This window comes from Taurulus bubalis (assembly GCF_910589615.1).
Source record: "Taurulus bubalis genome assembly, chromosome: 15".
NCBI classification, from domain to species: Eukaryota; Metazoa; Chordata; class Actinopteri; order Perciformes; family Cottidae; genus Taurulus; species Taurulus bubalis.
Window position 1 is genome coordinate 10,537,537 of NC_136603.1, and position 18,430 is coordinate 10,555,966.

At 40.4% G+C, this 18,430-nt stretch overlaps 1 protein-coding gene across 1 annotated transcript; it reads left to right on the forward strand.

Moving 5' to 3' along the window:
* Positions 1–1,811: 1,811 nt before the first annotated feature.
* vwc2l (von Willebrand factor C domain containing 2 like) lies at positions 1,812–18,270 on the forward strand (the record flags this gene model as incomplete). The annotated part of the gene is made up of 4 exons (XM_079230355.1): positions 1,812–2,213; positions 6,549–6,647; positions 12,471–12,600; positions 18,119–18,270. 4 exons carry the CDS (start codon positions 1,812–1,814, stop codon positions 18,268–18,270), a joined length of 783 nt encoding a protein of 260 aa, XP_079086481.1.
* Between the last annotated feature and the right edge of the window lie 160 nt (positions 18,271–18,430).

The following is an 18,430-nucleotide window of genomic DNA, read 5'->3' on the forward strand; positions in this document are numbered from 1 at the left end:
CACACACACACACACACACACACACACACATGCAGGCGCACCCGTTTACAGACCAAAAAAAAGGCACTCCACACATTTGCCAGATCTACCTCCAGCTGCTCATCTAGGAACATCTATGCCTACTGACCATCTATTTCGTCGTTAGATTTGGTATTGCCTTTAACTCTTTAAGCACGGCCAGTTGGGGGATGCAGCCGGAGTCGTCCTCGGATCGTTGGATGTGAGCGTGGCTGTGTCTGTGGGTGACGGAGGGGACGCGGCGCGGCGCGGCGCTCAGTGCAGGACGCAGGAGACAGTCGCTCTCCAAGGTGCTGAAAGTAGGAGCGCTCCCTCCTCAGTCTCGCCTTCTGACGATGAACGCGACCTCTGCCGAAAACCAAACATCAAACAATGACTGGCTTCGATCTTGTTTGGTTTAATTTTTCATATTCTAACTTCTACCCTTCTGGATTTGTTAGTGTTCATGCAACCACTGGATGTATGCAACAAGACAAGACTGCAGCTTTCTAACATCCACCTGCGTCGTTGGGAAATATTGCATTGACTCCGGATTCTCAGGGATCGCAATAGAGGATTTTTCGAGCTGTTTTTCCCGGTCTGTCTCTCCCACCGTTACGCACTGGACGTGTACTGTTTGTATAAAAAAAAGGTGAGTCCGATGGGGATAATCATGAAGCAGACCTACTTTTACGTGGATATCGTTTTCTTTTCACTGGAAAGGGGGAACCACGTCTCCAAAAGGTTGCTCTTTAATTGTTTTTAAACCCATCATCACGACCGTGAGGGAGGATTATAGTGTCTTGAGGAGTCTGGGGAATTTACCCTGTGGATAAAGTGAAGTTTCCGATAGGCTAGGCGACTATCTTTAATCTGCTCTAGCCCTCTGTGTGTTGAGCTCTCCGGCTTCACACTAAGTGGATATCAAGGTATTTCAACGCGGTGAGTTTGCCCTATATCGTGTACATCCCTGTTGTCAGTGGCATTTCGATTGATCTGTCAAGCCAGGACGCATTTCTAGACCAAACGATTTCAAGCCGAGCTGGGAAAATTTCCAGCTATCTATTTCTTAACTGTCTGGATTCTGCTTTGTGTTTTTCGCCTTTCGATGGAGTGCTGCATTTTGGGTTAAATCATTGCGCATTCATGATTCGAGACATTTGCATGTTACATCGCTGATTCAGTTAGAACAGGTTACTGGAAGTGCAGAGTTTGAATAGTATTTTTTTTATAATCATTGGCTTCAAAACAAATCGACCCATATATAGCTACCTGTTGTCTCTGGTTGCTCTCATGGAGTTTGGAATTGTACAGATATAGCAAGTAGGTTGTTTTTTTATTACATGTGGAAAATAATACTGTGCTCACTCCACTCAATTCAGATAGTGGATGTTGTAACCTTTTCTTCTATAGTTGGACGTGCACCCATTACTGGGATTTTGCACGAAGAGAATACTAATAATAATAGAGAGAGAGAGAGAGAGAGAGAGAGAGAGAGAGAGAGAGAGAGAGAGAGAGAGAGAGAGAGAGAAACTTGAATGATCCCACTGTTTGTAGCAATGGAAAATACACTTGCTTCAGAGTTCAAATGAAATGTAGGCTGAAACGTGACGTTAACTGGTTAATGAGGATGTGCAAAACAATAGCATTGGATTCATCCCCATCATATCATCTCTTATTTTCTTCCACTGCAGCCAATTTCCTCAGATGATGATGATGATGATGATGCTAATAATGAAGCGCAGGACGGATTTGGAGAGGACACCGGGAGCCTAGGGATGACATCCACACATTTTTGTTGAACGTGGATATTGATGTCGCGGCGAAGGATGGGCCCTCTCCTCTCGGCCGCCTTCGTCCTCCTGCTGGCCCTGAGCTCCGTGTCTCCGGCCTTGGTTGGTAACCCCGAGGATTACACCGCGGACGAGGCGGAGCGGACCGCGAGTGAAAACATCGTCTTCGATGACTACCGGGGAAAGGGATGTGTGGATGACAGTGGCTTCGTCTACAAACTCGGGGAGCGCTTCTACCCGGGACACTCGAACTGTCCGTGCGAGTGCACGGAGGACGGGCCCGTGTGCGACCAGCCCGAGTGCCCCAAACTGCACCCCAAGTGCACCAAGGTGGAGCACAATGGATGCTGCCCCGAGTGCAAGGAGGTGAAAAACTTTTGCGAGTACCGGGGGAAAACGTACAAAATACTGGAAGAATTCAAGGTAAGATCTGAGTTCTAAGATCCAACCTGGATCGTTTGAAAACACCAGTCCATCTTGCTTACATGGGCGTTTGTCTGGGTTGATATATGCCATAAACAATTACACCCATGTACACCCCTAACTAGACTTACATGTACGTGTCAACTTATACGTCAATTAATTCAAACATGAAACACAATCTGATGTCTATCTATGTCTCATAGAGAGGAGGAATATTAAGTGCAGTTGACCAAACACCCACACCCACACCTCTGCTTTTGGTCTTGCAAATTGTTGAAAGAAAAAGACTTCAATGATATTTAGTGTTGAAACATGGCAAAATACAGCACAACAGCAGCTTTGACCTGTGGTGTTGTTTTGTTAGGTTTGTGCTGAGTGTAAGTATAGTGCTTGGCGGACAGTAGAAATATCGGGAAAATGTGTTTATTGGCTAAGGGCACAAAGATGGCTGTCTCCCAGAGTGATGTCATCTCTCCCTCCCTGCACCATCAACTGAACATTCACCCAGCATTACCAAACAGACAGATGCTATAGGAATATTTAATGCATTGCTTTTTGGACACTGGTTCATTGCTGGCAGATTCAGTTTCCTGTTTCTCCTGCAAAGTTTCTAGACCAGTGTCTCATCGGTTGTTATCGAGCATGACAATTGTGCCTGATCAGAAATAACACTATTAGCATGACAACTGAGGTCTGTGTTTAAATGTTAAAACTTCCTCATTCATATTCCTCACAATTAATTGAATTATGATATGATGCAATGCTGCCAAAACAACGGTTTAGCTCTATTGTTAAGTAAGGCTTTTAGTCATATCTGTGTAAACATATCAGCAATCAGTTAAGAAGTCCATAGTTGTCACAGACAAATCTACTGTAGGGATTTTAATTGAAGGGTGTTTTTCCCATCTCACTGATTTTAAAAAAAATCTTTTTCTGGATCTACAGTTCATGACATAATGTGAGAGGCATACAGCCTAAATCGAATGATCCCAACATTTGAGACAAGGAAGCAAACTAGTAGAATGATGGCATGGTCAATATCCTGTAGATTTAAAAAAAAACTAAATTTGTTCTTACCTAAGATCTATCCAGAAACTGATTTCTGTGGACACAGTATTTTTCACAAACATCCACCAAGATTTACGAGTTTTAAAAATTGGATGTGCAAACCAACTGTGACAAATGGGGGCATTTCTACTCTGCATTCAGGTGCAGAGAGGATTTATGTTCATAAGTTACTTTTCAATCATCTATTTCATGCAGCCAGCTCGAAATGATAGGCACTCCAGAACTAAATTAGTACTTGAAAGTAAGCTTTTAAAATAATCTTAACATTAACTAGCATTGTCTGTGGAAGATTAGAAATATTCAACAGCAATACTAACTGCTTTAGAGATACCAGAGCTCAAACAGTGTGCAAATACGAATAAATGAGTTAACAAATGAGTTAACATATACAATGTAACATCTGATGAGAAAACCTATTTTTCATACATGTCTATGAAATGTATCAGCAATTATTGGCAAATGTATGCAAATTGCATCTATTCAAAGTTGTTCCATACCCACACAGCAAAAAGTCTGAAGGTTGTTACCTGTTGTTGCTTGTTACCTAATCTAAGCCTTCTTCTGAGATGTGAGAGCATACATGCATATGTTATGCTTTCAGCCTCATAAAGATGTATAAGACTGAAAGCATTTCAGCCATTTAGCACTAACATGCTTAAAAATGCTTTGAAAGAAAACATAACCAGTTTTAATTGCTTCTAATGTATTTGCCACTTTGAGGCAGCAGAGCAAGGTGTAAACTCAACATATTATCACCTTGTAAAGTCTTATGGTGAATGTGCTTGTAAACAGAGCCACATTAGCATTCATGTATCCAGCCATCTGATGAATTCGGAGTCAACGTCTCTTTTAGCTCTGTTTTTGTTCTCTACCAACCCACGGGGAAATATTCGGCTCTTTAGCTGCTAAATGCTCCACTAAGTTCACCAGCTAGTTGTTAACTTTGCTCTCTGGTGTTGCACGAGTAGCAGTCATTTAATTTAACAGAGCTTTTTTGGTTTAAACCTCTAGAGATGAGGTTGATGAGAGCAATGTCAGTGAATTAAAAACATTAAAGTTGCAGACCCTAAAACAGACCTGAAGATGCATATTCATAAGATATCCCGTAGCACTGAAGCAGAGTCTGGGATCAGTATGTCACCTCACATCGTTGTTTGAGCCATTATTCTTATAGAAATCTTGACTATTCAGCTTTAAAGTTAGGGAAAGATAATCATTATGTTTACATATTAAAATATGAAGGCTGACTACTAAATGAGAGGAACACAAACCTGTGCTGCCTGATAAGAAACTTAAATTACTTGTGCAGAAAAGTTGCACATTAATATCATTCAATGGCTTTTTATTGAAACCCACATTACTGTTTACCTGCCTTGCAAGGTTTTAGCTGAATAGTCTGTGATCTGTAGGATGTTTGTTTCAATGTACCTAATGACTTCAAGGGAAAGCAAAATAAGACCTCTGCTGGGAGATGTTGGAACATGTCACACCTGTGGATATTAGTCTTGTCACGGAGAAATAGCAGGCCGGAGACACACAGTGAATTAAGCCAAATAAAATGTAGATAAGCATCATTATTACTCATTCGGCTGCAATTGATCTGTATTAATATAACACCGATATAGTTGCTTTTCATGTCTGCTTCTAGTACCTTCAGCTGAGTGAATTAACTATGATTTGTTTGCCTTAGAGGCTAATATGCTCATGCTGAAACAGTTTGTTGATTAAATAATTAGTCAAACATCACAAAAATGGATTAGCAACAATTAAGATATTGCAATTCCTGCTTTTTTGTGTTTTACACAATAAATTAGTCTATTAGTAGTATTCGTAGTAGTAGTAATAGTAGTAGCAGCAGCAGCAGTAGTAGTAGTAGTAGTAGTAGTAGTAGTAGTAGTAGTAGTAGTAGTAGTAGTAGTGGTATTTAAAATGTATTATTTTGTTTATGAATCAAAATTAATAATACATTAATTGATAGTGAATATAATTGTTAGATGTGGCCATAGACATTATGCATTGGCACATCATCTTGACAGTGGCATACTATAGCATTGCTGTTAATAAGGGGTGAGTGGGATCAGCCCATTTAAAACCTATGCACTTAATCTGAACTGATTGCCGTGTTTGCACATCAGACAGCATCAAGCTCAGTCCTGCATTGGGATGCAAGCCCATATATTTTGTAAGGGCCACTGTGAGTGCATACTCCTTGCAGTTTGATGTAAGATCAAGTCCATCAATGCAGCTCAGTGCAGCTCACCTGCATGCTAACCTTGACTGGAGGGTCCAGAGAGGAAAGACATTCTTCGTACTCAAAGGAGAAGAAATTCATTCGTTTGTTCTTCTTGAGCATCTCAGTGATAGTTACATAACAAAATTAAGGAGAGAGGAAATCTGTGAAGATCTGCATCTCCTATGAAAGACCCCACAAGTAAGTCTAAAATCTTAGTCCAAATCCTGTGTGCGGGTTGGGTCTCTTCAGTGAGGATATGACCGCTACGGAACCCTGCAGTGTTCAAGGAAATCAAAAGCCGTCTGGTAACTGATATACAGGGCCCTGTTTAAAGATACCAACAGGTTTACCTTTGCTGTGGGCCTCATTGGCATTTCCTTCGCGGTGCTCGTGCTATATTGTGCAGACGTTTGCATTTATATTTAGTTGCAGATGATGGAGGGGAAACACACAGACACGGCACAGACGGTCAGTTTGGAGTTTCTGGGATAAAGAATTGAGGAACACTTAGCTTGTCTTCATCCAACACTTGAATGTTTCTATCCTTTTTTGCTGGAAATCCTGTCATGCAATATGTCGGTCATTAAGTCTCATGCAAGTAGTATGCAGCCATTGTCATGCAAGTGGTATTGGGCATTCATTCAACACCAAGTAGCTGACTGCAGTGCAATGTCAGCCTGTCATTTGTTGAATCGAACGCTGGCATAACTCTCGCATCAGCAACCTGACAATTAAGTCTATAGTACGGCATACACAGCGGCCTGAGAAACTCTGCTTACAACACACGGACGAAGAGTGACTTGAACGCCATAACTAGAGTATATCTTTACATAATGAATAGCTGTTTGAGCCGATATGAATTTGTATGTTTTAAATACTTTCCGTATTTATATTTATCAAGGTAATAATTCACACAGTGTAGTTTTTTGTAAGTGTAGATTTAGTAGCAGCGGGTGTATTTTCTACCTTTTTTTTGCGATGTTGCCCTGTGAGAGAGTCATGCCACTCAACCTTAGTAGGTGTTTCACCGACAGGGTTCTCCATCAGATGAGGAAGGGACCAGTCCGCCCAGCATGGCTGCCGGCGTCCCTCTGGCCCCAGCGCAGCTGCAATCAAGAACCGGGAGCTATAGGGTGAGTTCAGATCCCAGATCGTCAGGCTAGGGCTGGGATGTGAACTCAAATGTGAACAATCCCGTGCTTCCTGCGATCCCCACTAGGGAAGGGATGCAGAGTTAAAAGATACATTTTCAGTAACAAAGGTGCACACAGTAGATTTCAACCATCAGACTATCCTTAATTATCTCTCATTTAGTGGGAAGTAATATTTTAATTAATTAATTTGCAAGTAATATCACTGCTACAACTTGCAGGCTTAATACTTTGTGCCTCATCTTTCCTTAAATCCCCAAGAGACAGGTACTAATCTATCCCGTGCAGTGCAGTTAACGCCTACTACTGAGTGTGGCTTGAATTTTGAAGCAATTTTATTTTCACTTTGTGAATTGTCTATTTCTCGTGACATTTGATTGTTCTCTCAATACAACAAAAGTCTTTGGAGAACTCGGTGTACCGTAATTACAGAAACGTGCAGACAATCACAACAGTGCATTTTAAAAGCATGCACACACACACACACACACACACACACACACACAAAGCTGCCTACACATCACACAGAACATTAATTAGTGACTGCTTTTCAGCACTGACACCTATGAGACAAAACAGCCATGGAAGCTGTACAAATGATTGCCCAAATAGGCCCTAATTAGGAGAAATTATTGAGTGAAAACAATTAGGCCACAAAGAATTAAAAAAAAGGGTATTTCTTGTTTGAACTTCCTTGCACTTAAGATGCCCCAGAACAAGTATTCTCTCTCTCTTTCTCTCTCTCTCTCTCTCCCTCCCCTGACCACCGGTAAAACGTTTCTTTTGTCAACCCATTCTTGTCACTCCTAATAACCTCATGAGTAAGATTGCTGTGACCTTGTTGTCCAGCTTCAAAGTATTTTACTTTATCACTTGCACCGCTAAAGGGTAGTTAACTATTAATCGCTTCCCCACCCCGTCTCCATTTGTCTCAGACTTGGTATGAAAAGCATGACAGCTGATTCACTTTAATACCCAGCCAAAAAGACAGCGACAACAGGAGACTTTTCTTCCCCAAAACATCTGGCAGCACGTCTTAGTTCAGTGCTGGTGCTCCATTTTCTTTTGTGAGTCTGGGCTAAGGCATGACTGATCCTCTTCACGGTAGACCAAACACAAAAGGATGCACTGAAAGCACCAGGCGCAGCTGAATACATTGAAGAATCGGCACTGTGTCATAGGCACATGGAGTAAATTTCTCTTTCAAATGACATGTTTTACATATTTGTAACATACATTTAACATACTTGTTAAAAAATATGTATTGTTCAATGTTAATTGTATTGTAGTGAATTTACTACTGACCCTCACTTTTGTAAAAGAGGCCGTTCTCTTTACCGACATGCAGCTCAGCAACAGTTCATCTTCAAAATGCACTGATGCGTTCAAAACATTATACACTTCTTGGGATCCAGTGGTGGAATATAACTCCATTTACTCAAGTACTGAGGTGCAAAGTAGACTCGTAGGACTACTCTCCCTTTTTTTTTTTGCAGGACTTGGCATTTCGCCTTTACGTAGGTCTTTTAATTAAGTAAAATATCTGAGTACTTCTTTCACCAGTCAGGATCATCTCCTGTACCACAACACTGACAACATTTATAACACTAACAGTCCCACTTTATTCACAGAATACAACATTTGCTAAAAATCAACATGGCACATTTCAATGTATCGCTAAAGTTTATCGTATTCATTTATTTGGCATAAGCAAATACATAATTACAACACAAATACTAGTGCTTCTTTATTGTATGAATTGTGCTGCCTCACAGTAAATGTAACAAAGATTAATCAGAAATATTGCAACATGCTTTACTATTCTAGTTTCTTTGGCAATTATTGCATAAAGCAATCAATATGTCAAGAAGCCAGCTGCTCTTGACGTACTGACATACTTTTCAGTCTTAAAATAATTAAATGAATGTGAACCATAAACAACAAATTTAAGTCTTTGTTTTGTTGTTTCTGGACTACATTCATTTCCAAAAATATTGATTGCATCGCCTCAAACCACACAAATAATATATGTTAATCCTTATGTTGCGTTTAATTACAATTCATCCCTACACTTTTCCAACAGCCTTCATTCCAGACAATGCATTTGCGAGGAAAAACAAGTACAAGTTTGAGCAGATTTAGTCATGCATCCCGAAAGTGTACTTTAAGAACAACTATATGATGTCTAATCAACCTCTTCTCTATCCTCTAAAGATAGTAATATGCCTTATGGGGGGGAACTGTGCCAGATGCAGACTCCAGTGAAACTGTGTCTAATTGTTTCCATTGTTGTGCTTTAGAGAAATTGCCTTTTATGTTTGGCAGCTGATCAAATATTTCTCATAATTGGTGTAAGCTGGACCCTTACATCCACTTAACTAATTGTCTTGGTCCTCGAGTGAATTCATGATTGTGCTGTGCTTTTACCCATAATCAAATATTTCAAACTAACATGTAATTGACCATCCACTGCTTAGTAAAGGCTCCGCTAAGGAGAGGACTGTTGTGTTGTTAGTCTGTTGCTTTTGTAAAGAAGTAATAACTATTATATGCATGTATTTGTGTTGATCCTGTTCATAGCTGCTTTTGTTATGAAGGCTAAGTTTCCATGGACACTAGCATCCTGGTTTTAAGTTTTATCCTGGCAATGATCAAATACGGGATATGCAATTTTCATGGAACATAAGAAACCCAGTTATTCATATCCTTTTGTTATTATAACAATATCTAGGATTCTGAATGTCTGCATCAATATTGGTCGGTCTGACTCCTCCATATCCAGCCACTCTTTTTCTGTCCACACTGAGCTCTTTCAGCATTTAAGATCCATTTTTTTGTTTTTGGCTGCAAGGATTCTGCTGCATTCTGTTTTTAGTTTCCCCATCTTATCAGCAGTATTAAGGGACGAGAGCAACAATACGGTTTATCCTCTATGTTGGAGTTTCAGACTTTCTCGTTAGGCACTCACTTTCTCTTCAGAAAGGGTTTCAAATGCATGGGCCAGTCGTGACCACAGGAGTTCCTACGGCTACCCTTCTCTTAGTATTTTTCATTTGGGGTGGAAATAAAGTAACATTGGTTCAATTAGGATGTGACTGTCCTCCTTATGTCTCCTCCTTATGGCCAGACATTGGGACAATCTTAGAATCCATCACATGTCTGTGTTTCACTGACTAACAACTAAATCATTAATCCCAGGTTTCTGAAACTAGGATAGCATGTGTATGAGAACAAATACAACCAGGACTACAACATCATGAAAGGAATATTAGTATGCATGTAAACACCAAAGTGGGATTGCACCTCTATTTAAAGACTTGTAAACACACAGTATAAAGCTTATTAGTGCAAACTGCTGTTGCTTCAATTCCCTGACGAGATATTTATTACCACCTAACATAATCTTGACTGATTTAAGGTAAGGTGTTATTGATTTTATATGTTGCCCACGGTTATGGTATCTCATCTTCACTAAACCGAAAAGGCTCATCGACAAAAAAGCTAAGTGAGCTTGGTATATTAAATTACGGTAACGAGGCAAAGCCAAATATTCCTGTTCGCGAAACACACGGAAACAGAAACCTGAAATGCAGCCATGACACCTTGAATCGAGATTGCATGTGTCAGACGCAGCATATGCTCCGCTGCTGACTGCTGACCCTGAGTCCCACCCTGCCCACCCCCACAGATTAAGTATGTCAGGTTGGCAAAATGTGGTCCATCTTCCATATGTATGAGACAGCATCTTGCTGTGTGATTGGTACATTTCTGTATCAGCGCTCAATCTGACAGAGGGGAAGTTAACTGGAGGGATGTTTAACTCTGCTGAAGAGAAATATGTTAGGTTTATTTACATGAGTGTACTGCTACTTGTGTGGATAAGATATGAGAGGAATGTCTGACAGGAATTCCTAATGAGAGGAGAGTCGATTTTTAGATCTGCAGGTCTCATCTTTATTTGTATTTCTTAAAAGCTTTCATTATTTCCTTGCAGCTACACTAGAAAAAAGGAAAGGCATGTTGAACATCAGGGAGTGGAAGCTTTAAAAATATACAACAGGCAAAATGGATAGGCAGATTAAATCTATCATCATTAACATCACAAATAGTGTGAATATATTAAAGCTGAGGTACAGAACAATGTTTTTTATACCAGGACACTAACGAGTTACAGACATTTCCATACATAAATGCAGGCGCTGCTCCTGCACTCAGTAATTTCCTTGGAATGAGTCAGATATTTTCTTTACTGTTTTCCTGCCCTATGTAAACATCATTCATGAAGATAACTTGGAAGATACCACTGGAAAGTTGTCTGAAATCAGTTTTATACATGCTCTACACAAAAAAAACAAATGTTTAATGTTGCTCATATTCAAATTGTGGTTGCAGTGCATTCAGTCGGACATTAATTCAACTACAAATAAAAGGCCACTTCCCACTTGATGCAACTTAATGCATCCTGGCTAAAGTGGCTAAAAGTCAAATTAAAGAATCCGTGATTACCACAGCCCTTTCATTTATTCCCGGTTTGACACAAAACTGAACTGTGGAACGGTTGTTGTTGTTGTTGTTGTTGTTGTTGTTGTTGTTGTTGTTGTTGTTGTTGTTGTTGTTGCTCAAACTCAATTGAAGTTGGTGGAAATATGGCTGTCTGAAAAAGTGTCTGGAACTAATGCATTTTAGGATAGGTGATGGCATAATGACCAAAAACAAAACATTCAGCATTTAAAAAATAATAAAAATTATAACATTTTGGGTCATAAACTTTGTCGCTTTACTGCAGAGTGAAAGGCTATAGCATTTCCATACAAATCTCTTGGCACTAAATATGTAGCTGAAGGCAGCAACTAGCTAGCTTATTTTAGCATAAATATTGAAAACAAGGTGAAGCAGCTATGGCTTTGTCCCACTAATTAACAAGCTCACTAATTAACATCATGTATCTTGTTTGTATAATCCATACAAAAACCTAAAAAATAGGAATTGATATGCATTTAAATATTGACTGCAGCAGTTAGGGACATTTATGGACTTCAGACGGATAGCTGAATATCAGAACCATTTGTTTGGTTTCAGTAGCTGCTCTCCACAAAAATCACATATTCTATCAAATGTGAGCAGTATAAGTGTTATCAAATATGAAACATATGTACCCTCTCAGCTTAGTGCAGTGCTGAGTTGCTGATATAGAGCAGACCCAGAGTAGAGATGCCCTCAAAAGACTGTTTGATGAGCAGAAGAGAAATCTAATATGATGAACAGTTGACCTTTGGTGATTTGGAAACAGTTTGTATTTTTCCACTCCATGTAATTGCATTACAGTTCATTTTCCGGTCAGGAGACTTTATGGAGATAGAGTCAAGTGAGTGGCAGCAGCACAGAGAGCTGCATAGCACTGATTTACATGTTGCAGAGGTGGGGAGATAAGCCTCTGAACTGTTTCCTCAGGCAGGCCGCAGCCGATTGCAGCAAAATACTGAATATCATCAACACTACTTTGTAGACTCTCTTGTTAGTTATTTCTGGTGATTTTATTCAAAGTCAGCTACAGGCTCTGTTTGTTAAGATACAAGAAGCCTAATACAACTGGCTTTGTGAATAATTTATTAACTTCTCTCTTTGTTTATGAAGACAGTATGAGATGCATATAATGGGGATATTTTTTAATTGGGAAATATCAGAACAGGGGGAGACTGTTAATTCTACTGGCCAGTAGTAGATCACACAAACTGATGAAGGTGAAACCTACTGAATCATCTAACCCATATGTCTCTTCCTTCCTCCTCTGCTCTTCCTCCACAGCCGTCACCCTGTGAATGGTGTCGCTGCGAACCAAATAATGAGGTACACTGTGTGGTGTCCGACTGCGCCGTCCCAGAGTGCGTCAACCCTGTGTACGAGCCGGAGCAATGCTGCCCCATCTGTAAAAACGGTAAACACTCGTCTCCTCTGGAATACAAGACACAAAAACACACACACTCCTCAGAAGTCATTACATTTTCATTAAATCGATGACGCCAAGTTTATCTGCGGTATTGCCATTTGATGGCCGCGCTTTTAGAGGATGAGGATGTAATTGATGTTTTATGAATTCAAATTATTACTTTGGGCCCGTTGGACACTAATGAGCAGTCGTTTTAATTATAAATGACACACTAAGCAGAGTAAACATTAGTCCATTGATTAAAGGCATGGTAGGAGGGACTAATGGGTCCTCGGAGAGCCTTTTATCTCCCAGTGCCACCGACGCCCTTGTCACACACAGCCAATCCCTAAATTAGAATTATAGGATTCCAATGGTTCACTGGCTATTTACAAGGCGGAGTGGGAGATTTCCTTTTGCCAGCACCAATCCTGAGGGACAGATGGAGCTTTATGACTAAAGTACAGTAACTGTTCGACTGCAATGTGATCGGGGCTGGAATGCTCAACAGCAAAGAGTGCCTGTGGGTAATATCAAATGCAGTCACAACAGCACGCCGCAGTCTCCATTTGTATCAATTTGCTTAAATGTAAGCTTCAGGTCATTTGAGAGCTGAAAGACCTGGCAAAGAAATTTCTTCGAAACTTAAATGAAAATTCTGATCAACAATTAAAGAGGCATTCTCATGACTACTACATGCTTTATTTCATTCAGTCTTTTCCTTATGTTGAGTGCCACGGCAAAATACAGAAATTGTTCATGAGTATTCCTGTTGAAAGACAACAAAATAAATGTTCTGAAATATATACATATTTTTCTCTCAAGCAGCAGTTGACCTATAAACATAATAAGAGGAACTTTGTTTGTGGCGGGTGCTAAATGGCTATTTCACAACAACTACCCACATTTTCTTTCACCCTTTCTCTCATTTCTTCTCGATCCCCCAACTGTTTTCTTTCTTTTCTTTCCAAATACACACAAACACCCACACTAACAAGGCTGCAGTGGCTACTAGAAGAAAGCTAATTCAGGCTGACAGGACACGGTGACACACTTGGCATTTCAGGGTAGGCCTGCCGTTTCCAGGCTCCCCAAGGGTGCATGGTCAGGCTCTGGCAGCCAGTTAAATCTCTATGGGAGCTGAGGGCTGTGGGGAGAGGACAATGAAGAAGGCTGTTTAGCTCTTATTCTTTTGGCCAAGGGACAGGAGGCTGTGAAAGGAAGACATCTACTTATGTGCTTCGGCTTGACATGCAATCAGTGGCAGACAGTCATGCATTTGTTGTCTTCACCTGCTGCAAGTGTTTGGTTTCAAATCATTATGTGAAATGAGTGTAACCCTGTCAAAATGTCAATATGACATGGACATGAATAGCAACAGTTCATAGTGTGGTGTGGTGGTTGTGTTGTCTCCTTAACCACAGACCAATCAGATGTAATAATGTTTTTATTAATAAAGCTAGGGTTGGTAATGTTGAGAAATTAACAAGAGTTTGCTAAATACAAAAAAAAAGTTTATCCAATAAAAAAATCTAGCCCAGTGTTGCCATTTCTTTTTCAAATAAAAGTATCTAGCAGCACAAGCTCCAAAAGTTACTAAAGCTAGTGAAAGAAAAAGCTAAATGGGCAACACTGACAGCTCGTCCCTTCAGTCCTCCCTCAAAAGCCACTACCCATAAATTAGCATTATGAAAGAGAGACAACGAAAATGGCCATTGTTAGTGCTTATAGCTATCAACTAGCAGCTTAGGGAAGGCTCCGGTGATGTGTAATGCATGCTCACAGGTAGGCCGTCCAATCATTTAGTCCATGCTGAATGAAATGATTAAACAGGCTTATTACAGTCCTTTGTCAGAGCATTTGATTTATTCATTGCTGTCTGGATGTAAGAAGAATTTAAAAAAATATAACAAAAATGATTTTGCAGGAGATTACCAACCCTGCCTTGAACCATGTCTTCTACAGCTGTGCTATCAGCACAGTGCTTTGAGCTTTAAGGGGCTTTCGCATCTGCAGACAAAAACTGCTGCGTAGGAAGTTCTGAAATGGTTCCCCACACTGCATTAGAACTGTTCCAGCACCGGCGAACGATCTTGCTGAACCCACTCACTCTGAGACGGTGAAAGAAAAGCTTTTGTTTTGGCAATCAGAAGTGACGAGAGGTGGCCCATTTACCAAGGGCAGAGGTGTCGTGAATTCATGTTACAAAATGTGCGGATGTCTTTTGGGCATGTTGAGGCCTATTGTCAAAGCTTTACATTATTGAGATGTTTTTTTTTTTTTATCGTCTGCCTCTTGGAGACATTGGAAACAGCAGCAGAGAGCAGAAGGCAGCACAATGTAATAGTGAGGCCAGTCGGGTGCTTATCTGCGAGAGTCTGACTGATTCAGCTCTTATCTTTATCATGTATTATATACTGTAAATCTACCAGGAGATAGACGTGTAATTATATAATTCTCATGAAGAAAATGATAATGAGTAGTGTGTTGAAAATGGCCTGCGTTTTCTCACTTTGATGGGATTAAGCCATCTACTTATCCGTCTGAAGACTGCCATCATGGATTTTTAACAGACATATCATACAATATACATGCTATGTAGCTGGCTACAGTTCAGTCACATATTCAGACTGACATATTCTATGGACAGCTTGCAATGCTTTGTGAATTAAAGGATTTTGGCAGATGAGTTTGTTCGGAAGCATTTCTTATCTCTAGGTAAGAGCTATAATCATATTTGAGCCAAATAGACTGCAGTGAGCCCTCATATACATCCGCTCCTTAAGATGCAGTCAGGGAAAGTATGACGTACGATGAGAGTTTTGACACAGGACAAACATTTCCTGACTTCCCTAAATTTTATTGGCCATGAATCGATCACAAGCTCGAATGGGTGACAGTGTGCCCTTCAAATGGTAACAGGTAGCTGACACTGTGTCCTTGTGGCTCCAAGTCTATCTGGCAATAAACAATCACACTTGGCAGCCAGAACCAGTCATCCTCTTCCCTCATCAACCTCTACTGAGTTTGTCCTGTAACCTGTGCCAGCTGTCCGGAGGCAGATCAATGAGAGTTAAGACTTGGCAAGCACTCTCAGTGTCTCCTCTAAACTCAGATCAAAGGGGGCTTTTATCAGGTCCAAAAAGTGCACGCATATAGAAATAGAATGATTTCTATTTTCACTGAACTACATTTCTCTGACAGCTTTAGTTACTGCATTTAGTTACTAAATTCCAGATTTCAGATTACATATTTGCATACCCTTCCTGTCCAGTGAAATTGATTTTTAACTTTAGTTTGTTACTGATGAACTGAAGGATGAAGTGTTCTTTTGTTGGTGGAGCTATTTCTCCTGATTAAGACTATACAATTTAAAAAAAAAACAACAACCTTAGAATAGCTGGAAAGTGCATTGTCACGTAGCTGAGAAACAGGGCTTTTTCTGAGCTCATGAAAAGCTGACTTTTTAGATACATGGTTCTCACAGGACAGCGGAGCTACAAACATATGATGATCAAAAAGCTGATGCATTGCTGTTGATTACCCAACGATATTTAGAGTGGCAACATTAGCATAACCAATTTGAAAAAGTGTTTTAAAATTAGCACAACTGTAAACATCTACAGCAGTAGAATGCAACATACACAGCAGTAAAATTATCAAAAATCATCATATGTATATAACTGTAAAACAGTGACAGGGAACATTTTACTGCACAATGACTACTTTTATTTTTGATACTTCAAGTAAATCTTGCTGATTATACTTATACTCAAGTAAGGTTTCAAATACAATTCTTACTTATGGTTGAATAGCTTGAGTGTGGTATAGATACTTTTATTAGACTTAATTAAAGGTTATGTAAAAGTCATGCATACATATATATATATACATATATGTATATATATATATATATATATATATATATATATATATATATATATATATATATATATATATATATAAATAAAAAAGTCAACTTGGCTTTACTCATGCTTGAGTCAGTGTAACTTTTAATATTTCACCAAGACCACGATCTTTAGAAAACCTTAAATGTGCTTTGAGTTGCCCCAAAACTATCGTATACAACACTAGTGTCACAGCAGATATGTTGACTCGTAGGAAAAGAACAGATGTTGGCAATGGATCTATCCCAATAAGCCATGACAGTGTGACGGTGAACCAGCATGCACAATACCATGACCCTGAAATCAAAGCAGATAAATGGAATATAGCCATCATTCATTATAATTAATACACCCATGTATTTCCTTCTGTGACATATCAGCAAGTCTTCCACAAAAAAGGCCTATTCTGTGTCCAAGTTGAGTAATTGTACAAATGTGCATGCAGCTGGCCCCGTGTCCCCAAATGTACCCCGTGTATAGGCTCCTCCGCTCAACTCCCGCACAGTTTCATTGCTCATGTTAAGCTTCCCTAAAGACTAAATCAAATTCACTGGGACACCGAGATGTCCATGAAAATCAGATGTAAAAGCTACTGTGTCTTCAAGAGTTATGACACATATGAGTTTTTTATGACTACTCGTAAGTCTTCAATCTGGCAAGTTTTACGGAGCTGAACAGAGAGCAAAGTCACCGTCACACCAATTGAGCTGCTGATCGCTTCATCTAGATGATTACATTTGGGAAGAATTCCTGGCACCTTCTGGCTGAGCTGTCTCAAGAAGTAGAGGGAGATATACGCCACCTCAAATCGCCCCGGGGCAGGGAGAAACAAACCCAATTCAATTATTTAATGTGGTTTTTACTAAGAATAAATGCGTTACATTCCCACAGAGGTAATAGTGTTTTCAGCTTCCACTAGACTAGACTACAGATCCTAAAATGTACCCATGATTAATCTGTCTCCCTATCGACCGAGGTTATCAAATACATGGGGATGAGGCGTTCCACTGGTACACAATCAAACAGGTTTTACAATTGAAGATCAACAAAAAGGGATTTCCATGCAAGTAAATCCTAGTGTTTTCAGGATAAATCAGACGTCAAAATTAATCTGAGTTCTTTTTTGCACAGGGTGTGTGTGTGTGTGTGTGTGTGTGTGTGTGTGTGTGTGTGTGTGTGTGTGTGTGTGTGTGTGTGTGTGTGTGTGTGTGTGTGTGTGAAGAGAAATCATGTAAGGAATTGCTAAAGAGTTCTGTGGCCTTTTCATGCAGACTGAAGTGATTAACACCATCCTCCCTACTGCCTCTCTCTGTGCTCCAGCCTCTCTGTACTGCCAAGCCAGCGCCTGGCAGCTTCTCTGCTTGCAGCGCATTAGGATGCAAAGCGCTCCATGTCGAGGGAGAAGGGGAGACTAACAAAAGCGCTTTAGTGTTGCAAAAACAAGCCCATCGGTGCATGCCCATGAAAAGATCTGTACATCTGCACCGACTCCCCTAACTCCCTGCAGCTCTCTGCATCACTCCACCCCTCCGAAAAAAGAAGCCCTCAGGAGAGCCACATCCATTTCTTGTCGTGCTCATTCCTTCTTTCCTGTCTGTCTCTCCCTTCCCATGCGGCAGGTCCAAATTGCTTTGCTGGAACAACGATCATCCCAGCCGGAATTGAAGTAAAGGTGGACGACTGCACCATCTGCCGCTGCCACAACGGAGACTGGTGGAAGCCGGCGCAGTGCTTGCGGAGGGAGTGCCTCAACGGCCAGACGTTGTCATAGAGAGACCCCACATAGGCTGGTGGAGAAGCTCAGGCATGGCCCTGCCTACTGCACCATTTTTGTATGATTGACAGGACGGGAGCACAATTCCTAAGGAACCTGAGACAGTGTAGCGTCGAAGAGATGCTCTCACAAGCTTCACACAAACACAAATTTAGCC